The sequence below is a fragment of the Lutra lutra genome, chromosome 1 (assembly GCF_902655055.1).
Source record: "Lutra lutra chromosome 1, mLutLut1.2, whole genome shotgun sequence".
In the NCBI taxonomy this organism is placed as follows: domain Eukaryota; kingdom Metazoa; phylum Chordata; class Mammalia; order Carnivora; family Mustelidae; genus Lutra; species Lutra lutra.
The window spans coordinates 206,453,102-206,478,906 of NC_062278.1; the positions used below are offsets into that span (position 1 = coordinate 206,453,102).

Sequence of the window (25,805 nt, forward strand, 5' to 3'; positions counted from 1 at the left end):
CCTGAAAGGCAAGCCTCAGTGACTGTAACAGCTTCCCGGCTTTCCTTACGTCTTCCTAATGAAAAGCTGCCAGTGGTTCCTTCCTCCTTTCTGCATGTCACCACACTGGCCGCTTGTCTTCCCTCCTCGGCCCCCTCCACCCTCTGCTCTCCCAGGCTGGCTACTTCTCTGTCCCCACATACCCCTGCATCTTGAAGGCCCCTCATATCCTCCTCTTCATCTAAATCTGCCCCCCTTTCCTTAAGGCCTGGCTCCAGATCGACGTTCTCTGGAGCTTTCCCTAAGGGCTCCAGCCACAAGGGTACATCCCTCTAGAACCCTGGATCCAACGTATCACCGATAAGCGAGCTGCCCCGGGTCATGTTCATTAGTGGAAGAGCTCGGGACAGGGCTCGCTCTTGGGACAGGCTCTTCCCTGAACCTTATAGCGCTCACATGGCCACACTCGGGACACCCTTTCCTACTGTTCTTTGGACATTAGGGAAATGAGCTGACTAACCTCCCAACAGCTTGCCTCCTGGAACCTAGGGCTCCTCCCGCTGAAGCAGAGCTTCCGGGCAGGCCAGGACTCCACACGGCAAGCGTCCCGAGCTGCTCTGCCCGGGGCCTGGGTTAGGTTTCCCAGCGACCGGAGCAGCGGACACCTTGCAGCAGACGAGCTCCTGGCACCTGCAGGGGCAGGTCCGAGCATCTTACCCCCGCACCAGAGCCCTTCACCGTCCAGTCCTGGCCACCCTCTGCTCCAAGTAACATCTACTCTGTCCTCTTCCGGTGCCTGCACCACACCTCTGCTGACCAAAGGGATTGCCCTTTGCTCCTCTCGGACTGCTAATACCCTGTGCTCTCCTTTATTCACTCTTCTTGAGAACCCCACAAGAGGTCTTCTTTGTCCTTCGAGGACCCTAGTCATTCAAACGCTTTGCCCCTTCCATCGGTTTCATTCTGCCGTGCTCACCACTGCCTCCAATCCTTTCGCCTCCGTAACTGATGTCAATGGGCCTCTGACGCTGCTCCGTCTCCCCCAACCTCGCGCTCAGGGCCCCTCTGGCCTGCTTCCTCCCCGCCCTCTCACCCAGCATGGGCTCTGCGGGTTCTGGGTGGGTGCCCTCAGCACTCATGCTGTGTACCTTCCTCCCTTAATCACACCCATCTAGAAAAAGTCTCTTCCCTGGTGAGGTCCAGCTCCATAAGTGGACCCCACACCAGCATATGCTGCTGCAGGAGCTGGCTGGTCCTTTCCTTTTCTTTTTATTTATTTATTTTTTAAAGTTTATCTATTCTTTTTAGTAATCTCTATGCCCAACATCAAGCTCAGACTCACAACCCCAGATCAAGAGCCAGCCAGGCACCCCCTGGTGGGTCCATTCTAACTTTGTGGCCACTAATCTCATCAGGCCCTACTTCCCACTAAGCCCCTCTTCCTTTTCCTGGTGTCATCTATTTCCTCTCCTGCTCCCAGAGGGCTGGCTCATGCCTTTTCATCTCTCCTCACATTTCTCACCCTCCTCCCGATCCTTATTCCCAGCTAAGAAAATAGAAACGCAGAGAAGAGAATGTCAGCAGACTTTGCCAGCTTCTCCCTGTGCCCCTGGCTGTGGAGGTTCTCCCTTCCGTGGGGGTGGACGGGAGTGCTGGTGCTCCCAGCAGGGACACCCCTTAAGCTCTCGACTCTGCCTCCTCTTGCTTCCTCCAGGCCGTCACGCCAGCAGCCATTCTCCCTTTCCTCCTGCATCACCGATTCTTCCCTCTCTTCTGGAAAATTCCCACCAGTAGTCAAATATGTTGCCATTTCTCCCACCTTAAAAAACAAACCAATCCCTTCCAACTTCATATTCCTCCCCAGTGATTGCCCCAGTGCTCTGCTCCCCTTTAGAAGAAGACTCTTTTAAAGAGTTATCTATGCTAATTTCCAGTGGCAGCATTACTTCTAATAGTAAATATGGGAAATCACTGGAACTCCTAGGAATAAGGGGTGCGATGTTGATAAAATCCACTGAGGGGCGCCTGGGTGGCTCAATCAGTTAGGCATCTGCTTTTAGCTCAGGTCATGAGCCCAGAGTCCCGGGACTGAGCCCCACATCGGGCTCCCTGCTCAGCACTGAGTCTGCTTCTTCTTCTCCCACTCCCCCTGCTCATCCTCTCCCTCTCTCTCTCTCTCACTCAAATAAATAAATAAGATCTTTAAAAAAAAATCCACTGAATGTTAGACACCGAAATGGATATAAAGTTCTCATGAAACACGAACACAGTATAATGAAACAAACCCATAATAAACAAGCCGCACATGCAGTACGGTCTTCATGAAAAAACAGAAGATTAGAGCAGCAGCCTCCACGTGCCCTGCAACGCTACCACGCTCTACACACCTGCTCCTCTGACTTCACGTTCAGCTCGTCCCGAGACACCAGCTCGAGCACATCTTCCAAGGGCAGGGCCAGGAATTCTTCCGACATGGACACCTCCACGAAGTGCTGGTGGATGAAGCTGTTGGCCGCGTCATACAGCACGGCGCACATCATGGTCTCGGCAAACTGGCGGACGCCCAGGCAATTTTTGGGGTGAAGACTTTTGCCATAAGAAAAGAGGAAAAGAAAAAAGTTAGAGGAAGAATGGTATCTTCGATCATTCTCAGGTTGGTTCTGGGGAGAGCGACAGAATGCAGAAAACCCAGCTTTGCTGTCAGGTTGGCCGAAAACTCCCTACACAATCCCCGGTGCACTGCTCAGGGACTCAGTTGTGAAGGTTTGCAATGAAGACAGTTTTATCCTCAGTCCCTGCCTCTTGGACCTCGTGCTCAGTGTATCTAGGTGGGATGAGCTCTCTGGGAAGTCCTGGGAAGCAGCTATGAAGACAGTAGAAGAACACGCACTGGAAAACCTGTTTGCTTTCCCTTAGGCCATTGACATTCTTCTTCTTCTTTTTTTTAAAGATCTTATTTATTTATTTGAAAGAGAGAGACAGACAGAGATGGTGAGAGAGAGCATGAGTGGGGAGGAGAGGGAGAAGCAGACTCCCGCAAAGCAGGGAGCCCGATGCGGGGCTCGATCCCAGGACCCCGAGATCATGACCTGAGCCGAAGGCAGACACTTAACCAACTGAGCCACCCAGGCACCCTGGCCACTGATACTCTTGGCCAAACACCAACCTGTTCCCCAGGAGGGCACTGAAGTTATAGAATTAGAATTTATTGGTTTTTTTTTTTTTATTTTTGAAGATTTTCTTTATTTATTTGACAGAAACAGAGAGAGCGAGCACAAGCAGGCAGAGCGGCAGACAGAGGGAGAGGAGAAGCAGCCTCTCCGCTGAGCAGGGAGCCTGATATGGGGCTCGATCCCAGGACTCTGGGATCATGACCTGAGCTGAAGGCAGCCCCTTAACCTACTGAGCCACCTATGTACCCCTAGAATAAGAGATTAAACCATGCAGAGAGATGACTTCTCTAACATCAGAATCCTTACATTCCATCTTCTGTCAACGGCAAGAAACTCTACGGGTCTAATAGGACACCCAGGAATGACAGCGGCAGCTAACGCTCGCTCAGCACCATCAGTGCACCCAGTACTTCTCCAGCCAGAATCTTTTCAACAGCGCTACAGAGCAATCATTATTTCCATTTTTAGATGGAAAACTGAGGCTCAGAGAAACTAAGAATGTGCTCCCAGCCCTCTCCAAGCAAGCGGTGGTACAGAGTGAACCCCGTATCTGTTCCCACAACTTGGAGGCAGACCTGCCCGCGCTGGGGCCCTCTGGGTACATTCGGGCCCTGCATCCCACCAGGTGACACGGAGGGCTCCTCAAGTGTCCATAACAGCCTCACCTGGAAAAAGGTAAGGACAATAGCTAGCCAGCTCCCACACCTGTGGACATGCTTAAGCAAGAATGTGGCAAAAGCACTCAGCATGGTGCCTGGCGTAAAGTCAGCTACTGTCTTAATTTTTTATCGTGGTTGTTTTTCTTACTACTGTTGCATCTGACAAAATCTCAAATGCACCCAAATTGGTTCTGAAATCTTGGTGACAGCAGGAGACCCTGAGGATGGGGTTTTCTTGTTTTGACTTTATGACTGATAATCTGGGGAGGGAGAAGGTGTTTATCGGATGGAAGGTGCCCAGGTTTTCTTTATTAGACTGCTTGCTTTCCTTCCCCGCCATGTTGTTTGTTTATTTATTTTTAAAGATTTTATTTGACAGAGAGAGAGAGAGCATGCACAAGCAGGGGGAGTGGCAGGGAGAGGAAGAAGCAGACTTCCCACCCAGCAGAGAGCCTGATGTGGAGCTTGATCCCAGGACATCAAGATCATGACCAGAGCCTGAAGGCAGTCACTTAACCGACTGAGCCACCCAGGCGCCTCACCCCGCCACACTGCTTAAAGTAACAGGCAGAGTTATATTCACTAGTCAACAGTCACCACTGTCCTCCAGCTGCAGAGTCTCTGAAGGGCAGAGTCCCTCCCGAGCCTGCCTTTGGGATAATCTAAATTCCACAAGCTGTTGCTTCCCTTCCAGCCTGAACTGGTTTGGTCCAGTGCTTTGGAAATCTGTGTGCATTTCCACAAAGGCCAGGAAGCGTGAGCACTGACTAACACCTAGGCAAGGCTGCAGAGCCAGTGAGGAACACAGGGCTCAAGGTCAGAAGGTCAGCTCAGTCATCAAATACCACCTTTCTCCTGGAGCACTTACAGGGACCGAATGAGACTTGTTTAAAGGCCTTTACACACATATGGCCGATGCGAGTCTCCACCTTCCCTGGGCCTCTACACCATGTGCTTCGCTGACCCCAACCACAGCAACATCAGCTCAAGAGGAGGCTTCAGTGCTATGGACTGGGAACTGGACAGAGTCCAGAGCCGTGGGGAAAGATGGCCAAGTAGCTGCTTGGTGCACGTCTCCATCTGCTCCCTCTCAGGTTAGGACTCCTGTACCTCGCCTTTGGGTCTCTGACTGGCTTGGCCTAATAAGGAGAGCAAAACATACCTTCAACTGAACTGGGCTTTCATGTCGATGAGATGTGAGAAGCCTGCTTGTGAGGCAGCTGGTGGGGAAGGAGGAGGGAGAGCTGCCATGTAGGAGAGGGCCCCATTCAGGAGCAGGAGGAAGAGAAGAGGGAAAATGAACCCCAAGGGTGGAGACAGACCCACATCTTTCATTAGCCACCTCACAACCAGCAACCACCTTCCTTGTAGCACAGCTTGACTTTGTCACCAGTGAGAGGTAATGCTTTATCAGAGGCAGGAAGCAGTAACCTGAATTAAGTAAGCTACTGGCTTGGTTCACTGATGCATCCGAGATTCTGATTCAATTCTGAGAGAAGAGTTTTGGGGAATACACAGCTCCAGTGCTCACCTAAAAACAAGGAGGCCCATACATCTGAACACTTGGAAAGGGGCCACAAGAAAAAAAAAAAAATCAACTCCAACCTCATGGAAAACTCTGACAGCTTTACAGCTTCTCTGTGCTCTGGGAAATCCTGTCTTTCCCACTATTGCTCAGAACGGTTTCTCTCAAGTCGTTAGTAATCACAGCTTGACGATGAAGGGCCCACATGCTTATCTTTGAATATGAGCACATGGGATGGGGACAGGTCGGGGGGCCCCTAACACACTCTGCAGCCGGGCTCAGGGAGAACCACCCCAAGGAACAGAGGCAGTGATGGTAACTACTGGAAGGAAAACAGAAAGCAGGTCAAGTCTCTGGGGTCTGTGGGAAGGAATGAAGACAGGAATAAGGTGTGAAGTGAGGCTTCAGAAGGGATCTTGCAGGACTGAATGGGAAAATGTCAAGGAAAGACTCATAATGTCAGGCTTTTGTGCTTAAGTGCGTCTTCCTAAAATGTCACTGATGCATGTAAAAACTCCACTGGTCTAAAAATCACTTTTCTAAGCACATTTTGGTTGACACTGCTTTGTAACAAAAGCTGGGTCCAGTGTTGAGTGATGACCTCGAAAGCCCCTAGGTGGAGCTGTTGTTCCCTTGTGAGAGTGGCGAACTTCCATCCTTTCCAGAATGCCTACTTAATCATTCCAAGTTCTGTGGGGACAGAGAGATAAACCAAGACTGGTCTACATCCTTAAGCAGCTCACGAGTGAGTAGGAGAGCCAGGGTGCCTCATACCCTCACATGCATCCTCCAGCCTGACCCAGAAGTCATCCCAGCACAGGGTCAAGCCAGGCTCTGGGGCTATGCTGTCTTTATGTGGTCTCATCTATAAAACCTGAAACAGGACCACCTATCTCACGATGAAACCACTCACCCTGCACCCAGCAGAGACTGCCCCATGTGCTAAGCATCATACCCACGGTTATTAAGACTAGCTGCACACACAGCAGTGCTCGGTGATGTCCATGAGCACCACGGGGGCAGGACAGGGACAGCAGGTGGGGTCCACAGAGCTGATGAGGGAGCTGGATTGGTGGAGCCGGACCGGGAGAGGGAGACATCAGCTCTAAGAGGAAATGAGGTTCAGGAGGGCAGATCTGAGACAAGAAAAATGCTGGTCTTCAGGCCAGGGACCTGGTGATCACAGTAGCTCATAGTAGCCGGGCCTCAGAGAGCACCACAGACAGAGACTGTGTGAAGCCCAGCACTACCCTGCACCCCCAAGTCTCTAGTGGTTAAGGGGCAGCTTTGACCTTATGGCTAAGAGCTCCCCCTCTTCAGGGGGAAAAAGAGCTTTCTTATCAGCTCAGTCATCAAAAGGACATTGCTGAATGCTGCACCTAGGTAGGGATATACTCCATGGTCCTTACCCTAAGAGAGCACACAGTGACTGCCTCCAAGAAGACTTAGGGGGACAGAGAGTTCCAGAAGGTGAAATTTGGGTGGCCCCCTAAAGAGCTGAAGGAAAAAGAAGTCAAGATATTCAAGGAGGGGAAAGGATCCACACAGAGAAGGAGATGGGCTATGGAAGAGTGAGAAGCACGGAATCCGTTGGTTTGGTAAGAACAGCCAGCTAAGTCCGCAGCTGGTCAGACGGGAGGACCGGAAGAAGAGGTGCATGTCAGGCCAGGAGAGGGCAGAGGCAGGGGTCCATAAATATGTTCCTCAAGGGTTCACCCCAAAGAACTGGGCACTGCTCAGCTGCGATCTGAAGAGTCAGCTCGCAGGCTCACTCCCTCACGGAGAGGGTTTGCAGGGGCTTCCAGGACTGACCCGGGTGCGCTCCCCACCGTGGGCCGGGTCCAGGGCCTCACCGTTCTCGGAGGAACGTGCAGCAGGCGTCCTTGATGCTCTGCAGCTGCAGGAAGCTCGCGCCCATCAGCAAAGACTGCACGTTCTGCTGGTCAATGGCAAGGTGGCCGTTGTAGGCGAAGTTGATCAGAGCCTCCAGGGCACTAGAGAAAGGAGGAAAGAGCCACTTTAGAGACTTTGGCCCTCGCAGAGCTGACACGCCTACCTGGGGAATGTGTGGGCCCCGCTCTAACATCCATTGAGCCCAGGCCCTTCGAGAATCTGACAGGAATAATGACCTCCCCAGAGCCGAAGACTCATTCTACTTCTTAAGCTGTCTTCATGGCCCAAATAATCTTATTACAGAAAATTCTAAAATGAGAAAGCAAGTACCCACAATCTCACTACTGAATGAGTCAACAGTGGTTACTTTCTTGGGTTCATTTTCAGTTGCCTATTTGCCTGCATGCACAAATGGTACGAATATAATCACATAATACTTATTGAGTCCTTTCCCATGCTGCTACACTGTCTTCACATTTATCCTTTTTAGTGGCTGCTATACAGTATTTCAACATGTAAACACGCCGTAATTTATTTCCTTTACTGGTAGACCTCATAGCTAATAACTTCTTACTGCCGTCATAAATAGTGTTTTTATTATTTCTTTGGGATACATTTCCAGAATGAGAGGCCGACAAATTTCTCTGCCTTTCAATTCCCACTGGGAAAGAATTCCCAGTTCCGTCTCAGGGCTGTATGTGGTCTGGCCCCTCTCCGGCTCTGACCACAACGCCTTCCACTCCTAGCCCTCACTCTATCCCAACATGCCGCATACATTCTCACCGCAGGGTCTCGGTACTGTCTGCTCCGTCTGGAGGGCTCTTTCACCAGATGGCTCACTCCCTCACTTTAATAAAGGTCTCGGCTCAAATGTCACCTCATCACAGAGGCCTTCCCTGATCACCCTGGAATAGCACAGACCCCCACCATCATTCACTTTACTTTTCTCACCCTGGTCTCATTTGCCAGCCCTATCATGCACATGTGCGGTTATGGTTATGGCCTGATCCCCAGGACTAGAGGCACACTTAGAGGCACTGTTTTCTCCATGCTATAGCTCAGTGCTTACAGCCGCACACATGACAGGTGCTCGGTCTACCTCTGAAAAATGAAGCCCTTGGACTGTATATAGACGATAGCACAGCTCCTTCAGACACAGACCTCAGAGAAGAGAGCGCACCAGTGTCCTTGCAGACCTCCTTCTGTGTCTTTGCTTAGAAGTAGCTGGCCTGAGATTTCTGCCTTGCAGTGGGGATATAAAACCTTTCCACGTGCTGGGGCAGATCACTGCAGTCATCCAGAGGTTACTACAGTTTCCCGGCTCCTTCTCCCCCAGTTCCCACCACGGTGAGATTAAGAAGGCAGCAAACAAATGACAGGTTACTACTGGCTGACGTCACAGAATCATTGCTTTATTGTTTCTCCTCCAACAAGAATGTCATTGCCCTGAGTCACCCTGGGTGTCTCATCGGCTACTGCATTCCCAGACCTCCGAACAGTGCCAGGCACATAAGTAGGTGTACAGCAGACCCTTGGATACAGCCTAGGTTATAAACAGACAGGCTCAGTTCATAGACTTGCCACAAAATCAAACACAGAATCAGTCACATAAATGTCCTTCTCCCTTTCAAGGCTCCAAAAGGCATACTATGGAATAGGTTTATATAAAGTCTTCATACAGTAATTAGGAAGGTATTTCCACGAAGAGCGTCCATGAGTAAGTGACTTTACATGTCAGGACAACGTTAAGTAAGTGCCTGAATGACATGATTTCAGCGGTTATGGTATTGCCTCCTGCCCCTAAAGTTCATCTAGGGCAGACTACCTCAGCCTTGCAGCACTGACATTTGGGGCCTGGAACTGCCTGCTAGGGAGGGCTGTCTTGGACACTGAAAGGCATTTAGACGGGATAATTTTTGGGCTTGCCCTCTTTGGTCTTCAATTTTCTCAACCATTCAATAACCATGATTTTGCCATTTTCTTAATCTGTGTTGTCCCATATAGCAGCTACGAGCCATACCTGGCAATTTCAAATTAAGCTAAAATTAATTAAAATTAAGTAAAATGTAGAATTCATTTATTTAACCCCACTAGTTAAAATTGAAGTGCTCAGTAGCTACATATAGCTACATGTAGTGGTCACCATTCTGGAGAGTAAAAATACAGCATTCCCATCAGTGCTGGAAGTTCTAATGGCCAACACTGTACGAGGCGGCTGGGGAGAATACAGAATCAAGACCCTCGTTGGGAAAACTGTTTTGTCAGCTAGAACGGTTAGCACAGAAAAGGGCAAAGGATAACGTTTCACTACCTTTGTACCCAGTCCTCATTATAAAAAAATATCTTGGTGTTAGCTCCTATTAAACGTGTCGCTCTAACAGTGCTATGTCCCGCCACGGGCCCGCCAATGGCACCATGCACGGGGCTGAAGCTGCGCCTGGGAACCTGAAGACCGAGAGACCCAGTGGAGAAGTTGAGTACCTGGGGTCCATTCCTTGCATTACAATCTCATCCTGCTTGCACTCCATCATGTCATTTGTAAACATAGCGTGGAAGTACGGGATAGAGGCTGCTAAGACGATCCGGTGGGCGCTGAATTTGTGGTCTCCAATCTGTGGGCAAAGGGAAATACAAAGAGAGATATTGAGTATTGCAAATACAAAACCCGACCGGCCCCTTCCCCCGCTTAAGCCCCTGCCTGTCGCAATGGCACCAGAGGCATCCCAGTACATGACAGCTGAGCTGATCAGTTCCACATACTCGGTGGCAGGGGAAGAATGCACACAACACAGTTTCATGGGCATTAAAATGGTTTAAAAAAAAAAAAAAAAAAAGGAAGTCCGAATGCTTCCAGTGCTAGTTTTTACTTATATGCAGTCTCACTGCCCTGTTCCTGACTCCCCACCAACTCAGAGACCTGACATCTCTAACACATGATCCCGATCCCAGTTTTATTAAAGGCAGATGGAGGAGACAAACTGTCCAAGAACCCGGGAACTCCTGACAGTAGGTTCCTCCAGAAGAGTAAATACACAGTGACAGGAAGAAATAAGAAGAAACAAGACCAGACTTGAATAGGGGCACTGAAGGACAGAGCGGGCATGGTAGGCACAAGTGTTGGGGGGGTCCGGGGGCAACAACTGGGCTGCGGGCTACTACAAGGAGGCCAGAGTTCCTCTGAGGAAAATGGCCCGAGCAGCAAGCAGCTCAAATGACTGGTACTGTGTACTACTGGTGCCCTGCACACGCACAGTCCACAGGTCTCAGGTCACATGGGGACAGAGGCAGATTCCCTCCAACTTGAAACGAACCCTCCCAACAAACACATCCTTAGCCTGGGGAGTCCCATAATGTGCTTTCCAACTATCTGCCAAAAGGATAGTCCCTTTAACAAGCTTTGCCATTTATAGTTTCCAGCCACGTAAACATTTCCACTTAAGAACTTTCTAGTCTTCAGAAAGAACAAAACAGTCTCCCTCCAACCCCCAGATTCCACATTAGTAAAATGCCAGAGCATCTCACTACCTGATATCAGCTCTTCTCGGTCACATTTACTCAAGGATTCTAGTTTAGGTCCTATCACTAAGGTCTCTTTTTCATCGCTTTCTGTTTATTATCTGTAAGCTGTCCTTCAAGATCACACAATCTTTCAAATACCAAAGGATCGATGAAGACTGAGTCAGATTCGATGAGCTCCTCACAAAATCCATGTGTGGCTCGTCTACTGGTGTTGGGGACATGAAATGGCTGTGTGCTTTGGAGGTTTTCATAATTAAAAAAAAAAAATCACAGTAAAACACAGAACTATTTCTTAAAGTTGTTCTACAAAGTTTCTAAAACCAGCAGGTTCCCTGATTTCTGCTCTCAGGGGCCACCTCTTTCTTCTGGTATATATCTCCACCTTTCTTTCTTTCTTTCCTTTTTTTTCTTTTTAAATAAGATTTATTTATTTCTTTGAGAGAGAGAGTGAGCATGAGTAAGCAGGGGGAGGAAAGCGAAGGGGCAGAGGGAGAGAATACTCAAGCTGACTCCCTGCGGTGGGCGGAGCTTCATCCCATGACTCTGAGATCATGACTTGAGCCAAAATCAAGAGCTGGAGGCTTAATCGACTGAGGCAGACGTGCATCCCCATCTCCACCTTTCTAAGCAATGTGCCTAGAATAGTAGTTCTTGAATTTTCACTTCTAGTTATTACTTGTGGTAGCACATCTCCAAAGAGCCCCGAATATTCCCTGCCTCCTGGCCCTCACCCCACTGGGCGATCCCCTCGCACACTGTCTCGGGGTTGGTCGGTGCGGCTGACAGAATACACAGAAGTGATGGTCACTTGAATGCATGTTACATTCGTGGCTGGGTCATAAAAGGCACTGCATGGGGCGCCTGGGTGGCTCAGTCGGTTTAGCATCTGCCTTCGGCTCAGGTCATGATCCCAGGGTCCTGGGACTGAGTCCCACATCAGGCTCCCTCATCAGTGGGAAGCCTGCTTCTCCCTCTGCCTCTTTCCTCTGCTCATGCTCTCTTGGCCTCTGTCTCAATCTCTCTCAAATAAGTAAATAAATACACAGGCACTGCACATTCCTTTTACCATCTCTCCCAGATCACTCGCTCTTGGGGGAGCCAGATAACAACATAACCTAAAGAAAGCCATGTGAAAAGGAACTGAAGCTTCTTCCTACGGCTATGTGAGTGAGCCTAGAAGAGGCCCCTCCAGCTCTAGTCAAGCCTTCAGATGAATGTAGCCCAAGGTGGCACTCAAGACTGCAAGCTACTTCTGAAATCCGAAGCTGTGAGATAATAAATATTTATTATTTTAAGTCACTAAGTTTTGGAGTAATTTTTGGTTAGACAGCAAAAGATAACTATTATATTAGCTACTTAATTTCTGTGATGGAAGATCAGGATTTTGTTCCAACATTCTTTTCACATAAAACTCCACTTACTCCCTCTGTCTTTCCAATATAATTATGTCCACATTTGGTTAAATTACGGGTTGCATTATTAGGTCTATGTGAATATTATTTGGAGCCAAGCCATGATGTATGCTATGATTACATTTATTTTCTTGTATAATTTTTTCCCCTGGAGATAAAAATGAAGTATAGAACTCCTTTTAATACGTTCAATCGGGTACCCTAGCAGTATGTTCCTTTATGTCCCGGAGGCATCCCTACCAGAACTCTGTCCTTATAGGAATCCCTTTCACCTCACCTACACTGGAACCCGTTTCCTGAAGCCCATTGAGTCCTCTTCTTGATTTATTCCCTGTTCTGATGAAAAGCATCTTCTAGCAGAGCTGCCTAAGAAAAGGTATCCTACAAACTGTTTTTACTCATAGCACTCTGACACACAAAAACCAATTTTCCAACTCTCCAGACACCAACTGGTATCCTTATAATTCGAATCTGACATGAACTACTTGGAGTTAGTGCAGGTTAAGGGCTCAGTCCCACAAGACTGCCCCTGCTTCAGACACCAACTGCAAGCCTGAGCCACTTGTACTATTGAACAATGGCTATAAAGTCGGGGTAGGGGTGGGGATAAGAGTGTTCCCCACAACTCCCTCCTCAGGTATGATAATTCGGTAAAATGGCTCAATGAACTTCAGGGAAAATAGTTTACCTACTGTTACTGGTTTATCACAAAGGATACAAAAGAACAGGCAGATGAAGAGTTACATAGGGCGGGGTCTAGAAGGGTCCTGAGCACAGGATCTTCTGTCTCTGTGGAACTAAGGTGTGCCACCCTCCCCACACGTGGCTATGTTCCCCAACCTGGAAGCTCCCCAGAGGTCAAAGGGTGGGACTGAAGTTCCAACCCTCTAATCACATGGTTGCCCCCTCTGGCAACCAACCTTATCCTGAAGCTTTCCAGGGGTCCACAGAGAGTCACCTTATTAGCATAAACTCAGGTGTGGTTGAAAGAGGTTTGTTTTGAAAAACAAAGGACACACCTCTCACTCAGGAAATTCCAAGGGTTTTAGAAGCTCTGTGCCAGGAACCAGGGAAAAAAACCAAATACATATTTTTTTTCCCTCAAAGAACTGTTCTGTGCTTTGTTCTTTTTTTTTTAGGTTTTATTTATTTGCGAGAGAGAGAGAGAGAGAGAGAGAGAGAGAGAGAGAGAGAGAGAGGTGCACGCACGCACAAGCAGAGGGTAGGGGCAGAGGCAGAGGGAGAGCAGGCTCCCCGCTGAGCAGGGGATCACGACCTGAGGTAAAGGTAGGAGTTCACCTGTATGAGCCACCCGGATGTCCTCCAAATACACATTCTTACTGTATCACACAATCATAAGGCATATGCACAATATGTCTGAAAATGTCTTTGTTATCCTTCAACCTGGATGATAGTTTAGCTGGCTATAAAATTCTAAGTTGGGGGATATTTCTTATATCAAAATTCTGAAGGTATTACTTCACTGTCTCCTACTTTGTTGCTTTTGAGAAATTTAATGCTGTTCTGAACACTAACACTTAGTATGTGACTGTTCCCTCTAGAAGCTTCTAGTGTTTTCTCTTTATCTTCAGAGTTCTGAACTCTCATAGGGTAATACCTTGGTGTCCTTTCATTCATTGTGCTATCTCAACCTATAGACTTTATTTTAGTTCTGGGAATACTTTTCCACCTTATTTCTTTGATAATTTCCTCCTCTCTATTGTCTATTTTTTTCTCTTCTGAAATTTCCATGAGTCAGGTGTTAGGCTTCTTGGAACAATCTTGCATTTTTTCACCTGTTCCCCATTTCCCACCTCTTTCATTGGGTCTATCTCCTGGGATTCTTCAACTTTATCTTTCAATATCTCTGTGTTGTAGCTTTTTATAAGGCTATGGTATTTTTAATTTCCAAGAGGTCTTTTCTTGTTTTCTGAAGGTGTCCCACCCCACTTTTTATTGAAAGACTCTTATTCCTCTTTCATGAATGCTGTATTTTCTCTAACCTCTCTCAAGATATTATTTTTTTTTCTTTTTCTCCTCCTCCTCCTTGGTTTTACGTTCCTCTGAGTTCCTTTTCCTGAGTTTCCTGAGTTCCTGAGTTTCCTTTTCCTCTGAGTTCCTTTTCCCTCCCATTTGTTTTTGTCAAGATATTATAGTTAAAATTTTTCATCTTTTTCTCCTTCTCCCTGCTTTTACTGTTTCCTCTGAGTTCTTTTTCCCCATTTGTTTTAGTCTCTGTCTTTTATTCTAGTGGCTTGCTTTAAATGCCTTGTGATACTTGGCTATCTGTTCATATTTTTAGAAGCTGAAAGTTTTTGAGGGGGTGGCTAGGCTCATCAACTTGTGGACTTCACATCAGGGTGATCAAGCAAGAACCTGACATTTTACTGAGGACTGCTAAAAGCAGTATCTTTGGGACTTTTTCTCTGGGGCAAACTTATCAGAGACAGATCTTCCAATCTCTTGCATGGGAGTGCCTGCCTGTAGGTATTCTGGAAACTGGGTAAGAGAGGGGAATGGTCCTACCATTCACTATTTAGACTTTGCCTTAAAGCCCTTAAGTTTTGCTCCATAGTCTATCTCCTCTCTTCTATGCTTGGTATGCCCTCGGTTCAATATGGAAGACTAAAACTCCTGTCTCCTGGCAAAGTCGGGGAGGAACTGTAGACAACTAATTGCTTTTCACAGAGACTTTCAACTAATCTTCCTGTTTTCAGTATTTTGCTTCTCCAATTTTGGAGTTATTCCAGGGTTCTGCATTATAAGTCCTCTTTCTTCTTTATTTCTCCCCCAGCAGGCACTTTCAGTTCCTCCGGCCCTCAAAGTTCATCACACTTCAGACTTTCTGGCTTCAACATTCCATTGATCTATCATTTGCTGACATCTCCTCTCCCTCTTACTATCATTTTAATGGCACAGGGCTTAAAATATGCATTTGATTAGTTGTATTAAATTGTCATGCATTTATTTTTCATCTGGAAAGGAGAAGACAAAAGAACAAACTGTACGCATAAACTAGGTGACCTGGTTTCCCCAAAAAGCTCAGCTAAAGAGAAGGCAGAGGGGCGCCTAGGTGGTTCAGTGGGTTAAAGCCTCTGCCTTTGGCTCATTTCATGATTCCAGAGTCCTGGGATCGAGCCCCGCATCGGGCTCTCTGTGCAGCAGAGAGCCCGCTTCCCCCTCTCTCTCTGCCTGCCTCTCTGCCTATCTGTGATCTCTGTCAAATAAATAAATAAAATCTTTTAAAAAATAAAAATAAAAAATAAAGAGAAGGCAGACCTATCTTGGGATATGCTAGCCAGATTACAACTCGATTCTGCATTCTGTTAAAGGGAAGAACAAATTTGTCTTTATCTACAAGAGGGAGACCAAGGTAGGAAAAGGTCTGGAAGCTACATCTTAAGAGGAATGGTTAAGGACAGCTAATTTGTAAAACATAATGGGGGAGGGGGGATACAGTAGCTGTCCGCAAACCCTAGAAGGGTCATCACATGGATGAGGGCAGATCTAGATGTGATAGGGGGGCAGACTTTAGTTTATTATAAAGAGTAAGAACCTGTCATCTAAGAATGTTTAGGGATGTCCTTCACCAGTTCCAAAACTATTAAGGGACCTACCAATTCTATAATCCGAGGATATCACATTTTTGTGAAAAGTTTAAAAAAAAACACAAATACTGGGGCGCTTGGGTGGCTCAGTGGGTTAAAGCCTCTGCCTTCGGCTTGGGTTATGTTCCCAGGGTCCTGGGATGGAGCCCCGCATAGCATCAAGCCCCGCATCGCATCGGGTTCTCTGCTCAGCGGGGAGCCTGCTTCCTCCTCTCTCTCTCTGCCTGCCTCTCTGCCTACTTGTGATCTCGGTCAAATAAATAAATAAAATAAAATAAAAACAAAATAAAAAAAATTTAAAAACCCAAATACTCTCATTTATAATCTCAGTTTAAAAAGTCACTCAAAAAAGATGATCATTTATTGAGTTCCTTTTTCCTAAGTACCCATTATGCATTCTTTTCTCATTTTAGTCCTCATGGCAACCTTCTACATTAAGTAGCTGCTGTGAATTTTGTTTTGTAGAAGAAGAACTCAAGATTTTAAAGTTACATAACTTGCCTTTTATGTGAAAGAGAAGGATTTATGCTTGAGCTGTTTACTAGTGAAGCTTGAGAGGGATCCAGTAAATAACACGCCTCCTCCCAGCTCAAGTTCTCAGCCAACTGGGAAATTTTTGAAATAATAAAAAACCTACACATGATAAAAATTATACAGAATTATGGGCGCCTGGGTGGCTCAGTGGGTTAAGCCGCTGCCTTCGGCTCAGGTCATGATCTCAGGGTCCTGGGATCGAGTCCCGCATCGGGCTCTCTGCTCAGCAGGGAGCCTGCCTCCCTCTCTCTCTCTCTCTTTGCCTGCCTCTCTGTCTACTTGTGATCTCTCTCTGTCAAATAAATAAATATAATATTTTTAAAAAAATTATACAGAATTAAATACACACATATACACCAGTGAATAAAAGTAAAGCTGGGGAAATCTGAGTAAGAGTGGTGGAAAAAATCAGTATCAACACCCTAGTTGTGATGTTGTACTACAGTTTTGTAAGCTATTGCCATGGGGGAAACTGGGCAAAGGGTACACAGGCTCTCACTGCTATTATTTCAAATAACTACATGTGAATCTACAAATTATCTCAAAGTAAAAAGTTCACTTAAAAAAAGGGACAGGGGCCCCTGGGTGGCACAGTTGGTTGAGCATCTGACTCTTGGTTTCGGCCCAGGTAGCAATTTCAAGGTTGTGAGATTAAGCCCCATAATCAAAGCAGAGTCTGCTTTGAGATTCTCTCTCTCTCTCTCTGCTCCTCTCACTTGTATGTTCTCTCTCTCTCTCAAAATAAATAAGTAAATAAATCTTAAAAAAAAAAAAAACACAGATAAATAAAAAATAAACTAAAAAGGGGACCAAGAAAATGGGAAATAGAAACATTCTTTTATTGCTGATTAAATACTATAAATTATGACCTACATAGGAGGACACGTGTGTTCCCTATTTTAACATCTTGAATTACATAGGCCCATGCAAAGGCTACTTTCTCTAGTAATAGATCTGCAATTATAGTGTTACCTCAAATCTCCTCACTTCTCCATTCCTAAGGTGGCAAAGAAATGTGAAATGGTGCAACAGAATTTACAGAAAAATAATTAATGAGCAACATATAATCGGTTGCTCAGAAAGGGCAATACTACTTGGAACACATCCCTACTTTAATCACATTCTGCTATGTCTACCCTCAGACAATAATTGTTATAAAAGTATTACCCTTAGAATGGAATCAGACCGTACATTTAAAGTATTGGAAAGAGTCAGGTACCAAGTCCAAGCTAGGGCAGAAGGAAAGAAGTGAATCTGGTATAACGAAACACTTTGAGCTGAACGAGTTCAACTCATGACCACATACGGAAGCTGCCTGGGCTGGATCAGGGCATCAGGTCTCTGTGCACACGGCAGACACCTGGTGCCTGTGCTCACACTGCCACTTTGTGAGCGTGTGTATCAGCACCAGCCACTTAACCACTGGGAAACGATATGCAATGACTAGCCTCCACAAAGCAAATTAGGGGCAATCACAGGACTTCCTGGGTACATAAACACCTCCAAATCTACTTCCAAGGGGAAAAACAAACAAACAACTCCAGCCAAGAGCCCAAACAGCCTCCACTAAAACTGCAGCAGACTCAGCACTCATGCCACTTGGATTCTACAAAGAGTGGATGTAGAACCTCTTTCTAAGCAGGGGCTCTGCACAGTAGGATCTGAAGAGGAGACTGAAGCATTCCTGCTCACCTATAGGGCTCCTCCATATATTTTTTAAATTATGAAGCCCCTGGGGGCGCCTGGGTAGCTCCGTGGGTTAAAGCCTCTGACTTCAGCTCAGGTCATGATCTCAGGTTCCTGGGATTGAGCCCCGCATCGGGTTCCCTGCTGGGCAGGAAGCCTGCTTCTTCCTCTCTCTTCCTGCCTCTCTGCCTACTTGTGATCTCTGTCTGTCAAATAAATAAATAAATAAATCTTAAAAAAAAAAAAAGTCAATGGGCAGCTTAAATCCACATGTGCTTCAACTTCTCTATACTTGCTTTTAAAAATCATGGAACACACTATTCCTCGATAAATGTTAAAAATCAAAGTGGCTTCCATGATGCAAGGACAGATATGAAAAGGAAAGTGATGTGATGTGAAGCTGGAAAAGTAGATACGGTACTCAAGAACTCTACATTTTGCTTTAAGAGTATTAGGAAACCAGGCAACAGTACTAAGGAAGGGTCTCCAAAGCAACGGGGCCACTCTGCGGGGAGAGCATGACCTGGGAGTTGCCATTCACTTAGGTCACAAATGACAGAGAGGGGCTAGCTTGGGGGTAGAAGACCGAGTCAAGTTTTGGACAAGATGCCACCACGTGCCTGGGAGGCATCCAAGCAGAGATACTGTGTAGGAAGTGAATGGGTAGGTCTGGAACACAGAGAGATGAGAGACTAGGCTCAAATGACACCTTTGGCAGTCGTCAGGTTGAGACCAGAAGAGGTCACTGAGGGAGAGAGCTCAGAGCCCGAAGAGGGTTTAAGAGGAATTCTAACATTTAAAGCTCATCTAGAAGATGCCACGGTGAGGCAGCAGAAGGAAAGTACAGAAAGCAAGAGAAGCAAGGGGACGCCTGGAGGAAGAGAAGGGCGTGGGAGCTGGGGTGGTGCATACCGCCGCCAGACAGGCAGTGTGGTGCACATGGAAGCTAGAAGCCCCGTACCAGCAGGTACCAGCAAGGTCACCTCATACAGGTCTCTTCTGTCCTTGACTTCCCAACTAATGAGGTCATTCCTATTCCTCTGACTTTTCAGGTGTTTTAAAGAAGATCAAATATAAAGGAGTATGAAAATGGTTGCTATGAATGTCATCTGACCTAATCACCATGGTCAGCCCAAATTCCTTAAGTTCCAGTGGGAAAAAGGTGTGCAGACCTGTGCAGACCATCCTGATGTTGGTGCCAATCCTGGGTCCTGTTTGGAGGGATGGATCTGTGCTGATTTGTCCCAGCTGGGCCACCAATGGGATAGGACTCAAGGGCCCATTTACAAACCTGACGGAGGTGCTCCACAATGGGACACAGATGAATAAATAACCAGCCGCACAGACTCTGGAGAAGATTGAAGCTACTTAGCTTTTCCTGAGTGGGGCCTCCTAATTGCAACGCTGGGCTTATTAAATTAAGTGGTATATGATACACACGCAAATACCCTAGCACGTGTCAGGTGCTTAGCAGAGATTTAACAAAAATATTGTTTTGCACCCAGCTGAGAGCCACAGCCCTATTTAGCCTCCTATGAGACTGATATAAATAACTGAAATCCTCACGAGTTCAGTCGGATTCACAGAGATTAAAACTCCTGAGTTTCAGAGCCAGCTCTACTACAGACAGAAGGAAGCTGCCCAGTTTTACTATGGTCTGTTTCCAGGTTGGACTGTATTTCTAGGTAGGAGTATTACTTATGGTGGTGTAGCAAGGAGTATAGTAAAAAAAAAATTAGATTCTCAAGAGAAGCACTATAAATACTGGTAAATGTTGCTGTGATCAACCAGGCTATCGGACAGTATTAGAAAACACTGCATTAAAGGTCAAAATACATGCCCAACTCTCTTATCTGCTCATCCCAGGGGAGAGAGAGACCACAAGCTATACGGGACAGACGTATCGCGCCAGCTTCCAGGCTAGCAGCTCTTTCTGTAATGATCTAGGCAAATCTTTTCCCTTTACCCCTGGGCCTCCGTTTCTTCATAAGGGGCTCTAACTGGGTCAGGTTTCTCAACAGGTAGTCATTATATTTGTAACAGTAGTCTAACACGGATTTGGTAAAGCTTTTCCTTTTGATCATGATGGCATCTACACACATGCAAAAAGTAATTATACACACATCTTAAAGGCATCATTTCTCTGGCCAAGAGATTGGAGTACGTGTGGATATGAGGGCCCCTGGGAATAACTCTGCCCTGGGGCACAGAAACCTCTGTACCAGAGGTTCTCCAAGGGCCCTCCTGGTTAGTTGAGTCTGAGACTATAGGCAAAAGGAACCAGAAATCCTGAGCACCTCTTCGTCCACCTAAGTTAGGACTCGCCTTAACATTCATGCACACATGTGTGCACACGCATGCGTACCTAGCTTCCATGTTCTTCCCTGAAAAGACTGGGAAATTTTCCATTCAAAGCCCTAGTTTGACGGTATCATTAGATCAACAAGGATAGTTAGCATGACACCACAAATTCTGTTCCCTATCAACAGGCAGTTGGGGCTCAAGATTCAACCAGCTGCTTATTCAAGCAGGAAAAGCAGCAGGGCAAAATCTGAGTTGGGAGTAATCTGAGACAGGTGTTCCCAAAGAAAGCAAAAGATACGCCCAGAATAGATTTCTCTTTGATGGAAAACATTTTGATACTATTGCCCCTACTTTCAAGCATCTCACAATAAACATAAATAAAACACTAAGTGAACAGTTAAGTGCCCAGCCTGTACAGACAGATTACCCTTGGGATAAGTGGGATTTAAGACTAAGCTTTCAGACAGTCACAAGAGATGCTGAAAGTGCATAATGGTAATCCATAATTTTACTGAGGCACAAATTAGAATCATAAAGGCTATGAAGCTGGTGTGTGTGAGAATGTGTCTATGAAATGGACAGGTAGCAGGGATGGATTACTCTCTAAAATTCCTTTAGCCTCGAAAATCATTAATTATAAATCTTTTAAGATAGACAGCATATCATTGTAGGTAAGAATAAGTACTCTGGGAGCACCTGGGTGGCTAGGTCAGTTAAGTGTCTGCCTTTGGTTCAGGTCATGATCCCAGTGTTCTGGGATCAAGCCCTATATCGGGGTCCCTGCTTCTCCCTCTGCCTGCCACTCCCCCTGCTTATGTTCTCTGTCAAATAAACAAATAAAATCTTAAAACAAAGAGCAAGTACCCTGGAGCTAGATGACCTGGGTTCAAATCTAGATTCTGCTCTTTGCTAGCTGTGTGACTATGGGCCAGTTAGTCAACCTCTCTGTGCCTCAATTCACACAACTACAAAATGGGGTTAAACAGTACCTCTCTCATGGGGTTATTGTGAAGATTAAGTTAGCTAACATCTGTAAGGCATTTAAAACAGTATACAGCACATATTGAGTACGATAAAACTGCTTATTAAATAAATAAAATGTCCTCAAATTTAAAACTATAGAAGTTACTTTTAAGACCTTTAGAAAAGGGGTTGGCAAACTATAGTCTACCTGCCCAAATGCAGCGTACCTCTTGTTTTGTTTTTTGCTTTTTTTTTTTAAGATTTTATTTATTTATTTGACAGAGAGAGACACAGCGAGAGAGAGAACACAAGCAGGGTGAGTGGGAGAGAGAACCAGGCTTCCCGCTGAGTAAGGAGCTCGATGTGGGGCTCGATCCCCTGGGATCATGACCTGAACCAAAGGCAGACGCTTAACAACTGGGCCACCCAAGTGCCCCCCTACCTCTTGTTTTTGTGTGGCATGAGCTAAGTGTTGTTTTCAAATTTTTGTATATGTTTTTTGGGGAAAAAAAGTCAAAAGAAGACTAATACTTCATGACATGTAAAAATCATGAAATCCAAATTTCAGTGTCCACATACAAAATTTTATTGGAACACAGACATGTCCCTACCATGGCAAATTTGAGAAGCTGTGACAGTGATCGATGGCCTGCAACGCCAAAAATATTTACCATCTGCCTCTTCATGGAAAGAGTTTGCTGACCTCTGCTCTAGAGTCACAGGGAACACATATTATGAAAAGGGATGTAAATACATTCTCTAGAAAGAAGATGCTGATCACTTATTTAAGACCCCCCTATCACACCTGATCTGCTGCTATTCACAACTCCTCCTGCTGAACTATTATGCACTGTGGACTCCACCACGGAGATAAAGTGTCTTATACAAAATACTCCTTTTAAAAAGGAAATGAGCTAAGCCTGAAATAGAGCCACTCACACTGGAGCCATTAATGGCCTGTATGGGCCTGCCCACCACCAATATGTCTTTTTTTTTTTTTTTTTTTTGAACTTCAGTTTCTTAACCATAGTTACACAATCATTCTCTTTCTGCCCCCCACCCCTACCCCAAGGGAGTTTCATAATTAGGCTCAGCAATAAAGCAGACTTGTCCATCAGAAATGTAAGAGGTGAACTGCGTGGAGATGCCTGGAAGCATCCACTTTCCTACCTCAGGTGTCAACCATCGCCCCACCTTACTGAGCAAGCGCCAAGCACAAAGCCAGCTCAAGCCAGCACTCCACCCCCCAAACAAAATCTGACTGAGACGTTAGCTGAGTAGGGCTATTCCCTGTTGCAGATGTCAAGCCTCGGTCACGAGCACCGTATTTTTCTGTTCTCACCCACTCCGGTGGACTTCAGACTCCCTGAGGGGATTAGGGTTTTGTACACCCCTTACATAGCTCAGTAAATAGTCACGGAAATTAAAATACCAACTCTATCCTCAATAGCAGCCCAGAAAGTCAACAATTCCCTGTGAAAATAAATTAACCCTGGAGAAGAATGGCAGTTTCACCGAAGGTTATGTAAAGATGGACAGCACAATCTCTTGGTTAAATTTAGAAAAGTATAATGAAGATTAAGCAGGGGGGGCCTTAGGACTTTCTACCCATGTCCTTCAAAATTTTCTTACATATTTAAATAGATACAGTAAATCTTCCAATAACTGTAACACTTGAGGGCTACTATTATAATCTATTACTATCACTTGCCATTAACCAGAGAGATCTAAATTGCTATGTAATATGGGTAAAGCTATTAACTATATGTTAACAATGTATAATACATTAACTATCATTACTTATAATATAATGATGATGATCCATTACTGAACTATTTTAGGTTACTTGAAGGTTAATAGAAAACACTGGTGGGGGGCGCCTGGGTGGCTCAGTGGGTTAGGCCGCTGCCTTCGGCTCAGGTCATGATCCCGGGTCCTGGGTTCGAGCCCCGCGTCAGGCTTTCTGCTCGGCAGGGAGCCTGCTTCCTCCTCTCTCTCTGCCTGCCTCTCTGCCTACTTGTGATTTCTCTCTGTCAAATAAATAAATAAAAATCTTTAAAAAAAAAAAAAAAGAAAGAAAACACTGGTGGTTCAACACATGCCACTAAAAATCTTCCAAAAACACTACTAGCTATAGACTCCATCTCATGTCAGCTCTGTCTAGTGCTCCTTACCTCCTGGGATCATCCATCTTCCTTCCAACCACACTACATAACACATGATCTAAGCCCTACCAATGAGACATTTCCTCAAGACTTTTCAAATGAGAAAGAAGAGGGACAATCCCCCGAGGATAGCAAGGAGCCATCAGATACTCACCACCCCCACGTATGAGAAACCAGTGTGCAGGGGGAGGAGCGTGCTGACCACAGAGGGAAAGTGTCCTGGCAGCATTTCAGTCCCTGGGCCCCCATCAACACTGTCTTTCCTGCAGTTTGATTACATGAACCAATAAATGGTTGGTCTTGCTGAGGGCAGTTCTGCTATTAGGAGCCAGAGTTCTGAGCACATGGTCCAGAGAAAGCCCTGGGGGAAATAGGAGAGGGGGAGCCTCCTTCCTGGCTTTAGTAGATAGGCTACATCTAAAGGTGGCTTTAGCTCTGAATGGGCCCTTACAGTGCCTCAAGGCCCCCATTCTACTCACCAGTCAGGGCTTGAAGGATTAGAACACTCGACACAGTAAAGAGGTCATTTCTCCCCAAACTGCTGTGCAAATCTGATGTAACTCCCATCAAGACCAAAGCAAGATTATTTTTATAGATACAGACAAGACTCTTCAGGCAAAGGAACTAAAATAGGTGGAACAATTTTGAGTAATAAAGTGCAAATGGCCAATAAGCACATGAAAAGATGTTTAACATCATGAGTCATCAGGGAAATGCAAATCAAAACTAGAGTAAGAGACCATTTTACACAGACCATAGCTAGCTACTAGCAAAAAAACCAACCAAACCAAAACAACAACAACAATAAAACCCAGAAAATAACAAGTGTTGGTGAAGATGTGGAGCAACTCGAAGCCTTGGGCACTGCTTGCACTGCTGGTGGGAATATAAAATGGTGCAGCCACTTCAGAAAAGTTTGGAGAACACAGAATAATAGTATGACACAGCAATTCTGCTCCTAGGTATATAACCAAAAGAACTGAAAGCAGAGTCTTGAAGAGATATTTGTGTGTTCACATATTCACAGCAGCATTATTCATAATACCTAAAAGGGGGAAAGAACCCAGGTGCCCACCAACAGATGAATGGATATACAAAATGTGATCTATAAATACAACAGATTATGTAGCCTTAAAAAGGAATGGAATCAAGAGAACGAGAAAATAAGCCACAGACAGGGAGAAAATATTTGCAAAAGACCTATCTGATAAAGGGCTGTTACTCAAAACATACAAAGAACTCTTAAAACCTAACAATAAGACAAGTGAATTTTAAAAATAGGCAAAAGACTAATAGATACCTCAGCAAAGAAGATACACAAATGGCAGATAAGTATATGAAAAGATGTTCCATATCATGTCATGGGGAAATGCAAATTAAAACAAGATTATCTATTCGAATGGCCAAAATCCAAAACACTGACAACACCAAATGTCGACAAAGATGTGGAGCATAGGGAACTCTCACTGATTGCTGGTGGGAATGTAAAATGGTATAGCCACTCTCAAAGACAGTTCGGCATTTTCTTAGAAAACTCAACACATTCTTACCATACAACCTAGCAATTACACTCCCTGAGATCTTCCCAAAGGAGTTAAAAACCCATGTCCACACAAAAACTACATGAATATTTACAGCAGCTGTATCCATAATTGCCAAAAGTTAAAAGCAGCCAAGATGTCCCTCAGGAGCTGAATGGGTAAATGAGCTGTGGTCCACTAAGACAATGGAGCATCATAAAGCACAAAAAGAAATGAGCTATCAAGCTGTGAAAAGACATGGAGGATCTTTAAACGTATATTACTAAGAAACCAATCTGAAAAGGCTACATACGGCATGATTCCAACATTTGGGACAACGGAAGGATCAGCGGTTGCCAGGGGTTGTGGGGAGGGAGGGATGAATAGGGGGAGCACAGATGAATTTTAAGGCAGTGAAACTATTCTGTATGTTACAATAATGCTGCTTACATGTCATTATATAGGTCAAAAACCACAGAACATATGACACTAAGAGTGAACCCTAATGAAAACTAGGCTTTGGGCGATAATGATATGTTCATCTGAATTCGATTATAACAAATGTAGCACTCTGGTGCAGGAATTGTTAGTGGGGGGGCTATGTGTGCTGCGGGGTTATGGGAAATCTCTGCATCTTCCACTCAACTTTACTATGAACCTAAAACTACTCTAAAAAACAAAGGCTTTCTTTCTTTCTTCCTTTCTTTTTTTTTTTTTAAAAGAGTTTATTTATTTATTTGTCAGAGAGAGAGAACAGAAGCAGGGAGAGCTGTGGGCAGAGCAGGCAGGAGGGAGAAACAGGCTCCCTGCTGAGCAAGGAGCCTGACGCAGGACTGGATCCCAGGACCCTGGGATCATGACCTGA

The 25,805-nt window shown here is 45.6% G+C and overlaps 1 protein-coding gene across 3 annotated transcripts in view; it reads right to left on the reverse strand.

Moving 5' to 3' along the window:
- Positions 1 to 25,805, reverse strand: part of KLHL18 (kelch like family member 18) — a 54,684-nt gene that overhangs the window by 12,530 nt on the left and 16,349 nt on the right. For all 3 annotated transcript variants that reach the window (XM_047695434.1, XM_047695426.1, XM_047695444.1), the window contains 3 exons: positions 9,711 to 9,841; positions 7,190 to 7,330; positions 2,367 to 2,565 (listed from right to left, as the gene is read on the reverse strand). In XM_047695434.1, coding sequence (XP_047551390.1) covers positions 2,367 to 2,565; positions 7,190 to 7,330; positions 9,711 to 9,841 — 471 coding nt within the window. The remainder of the gene's footprint in view (positions 1 to 2,366; positions 2,566 to 7,189; positions 7,331 to 9,710; positions 9,842 to 25,805) is intronic.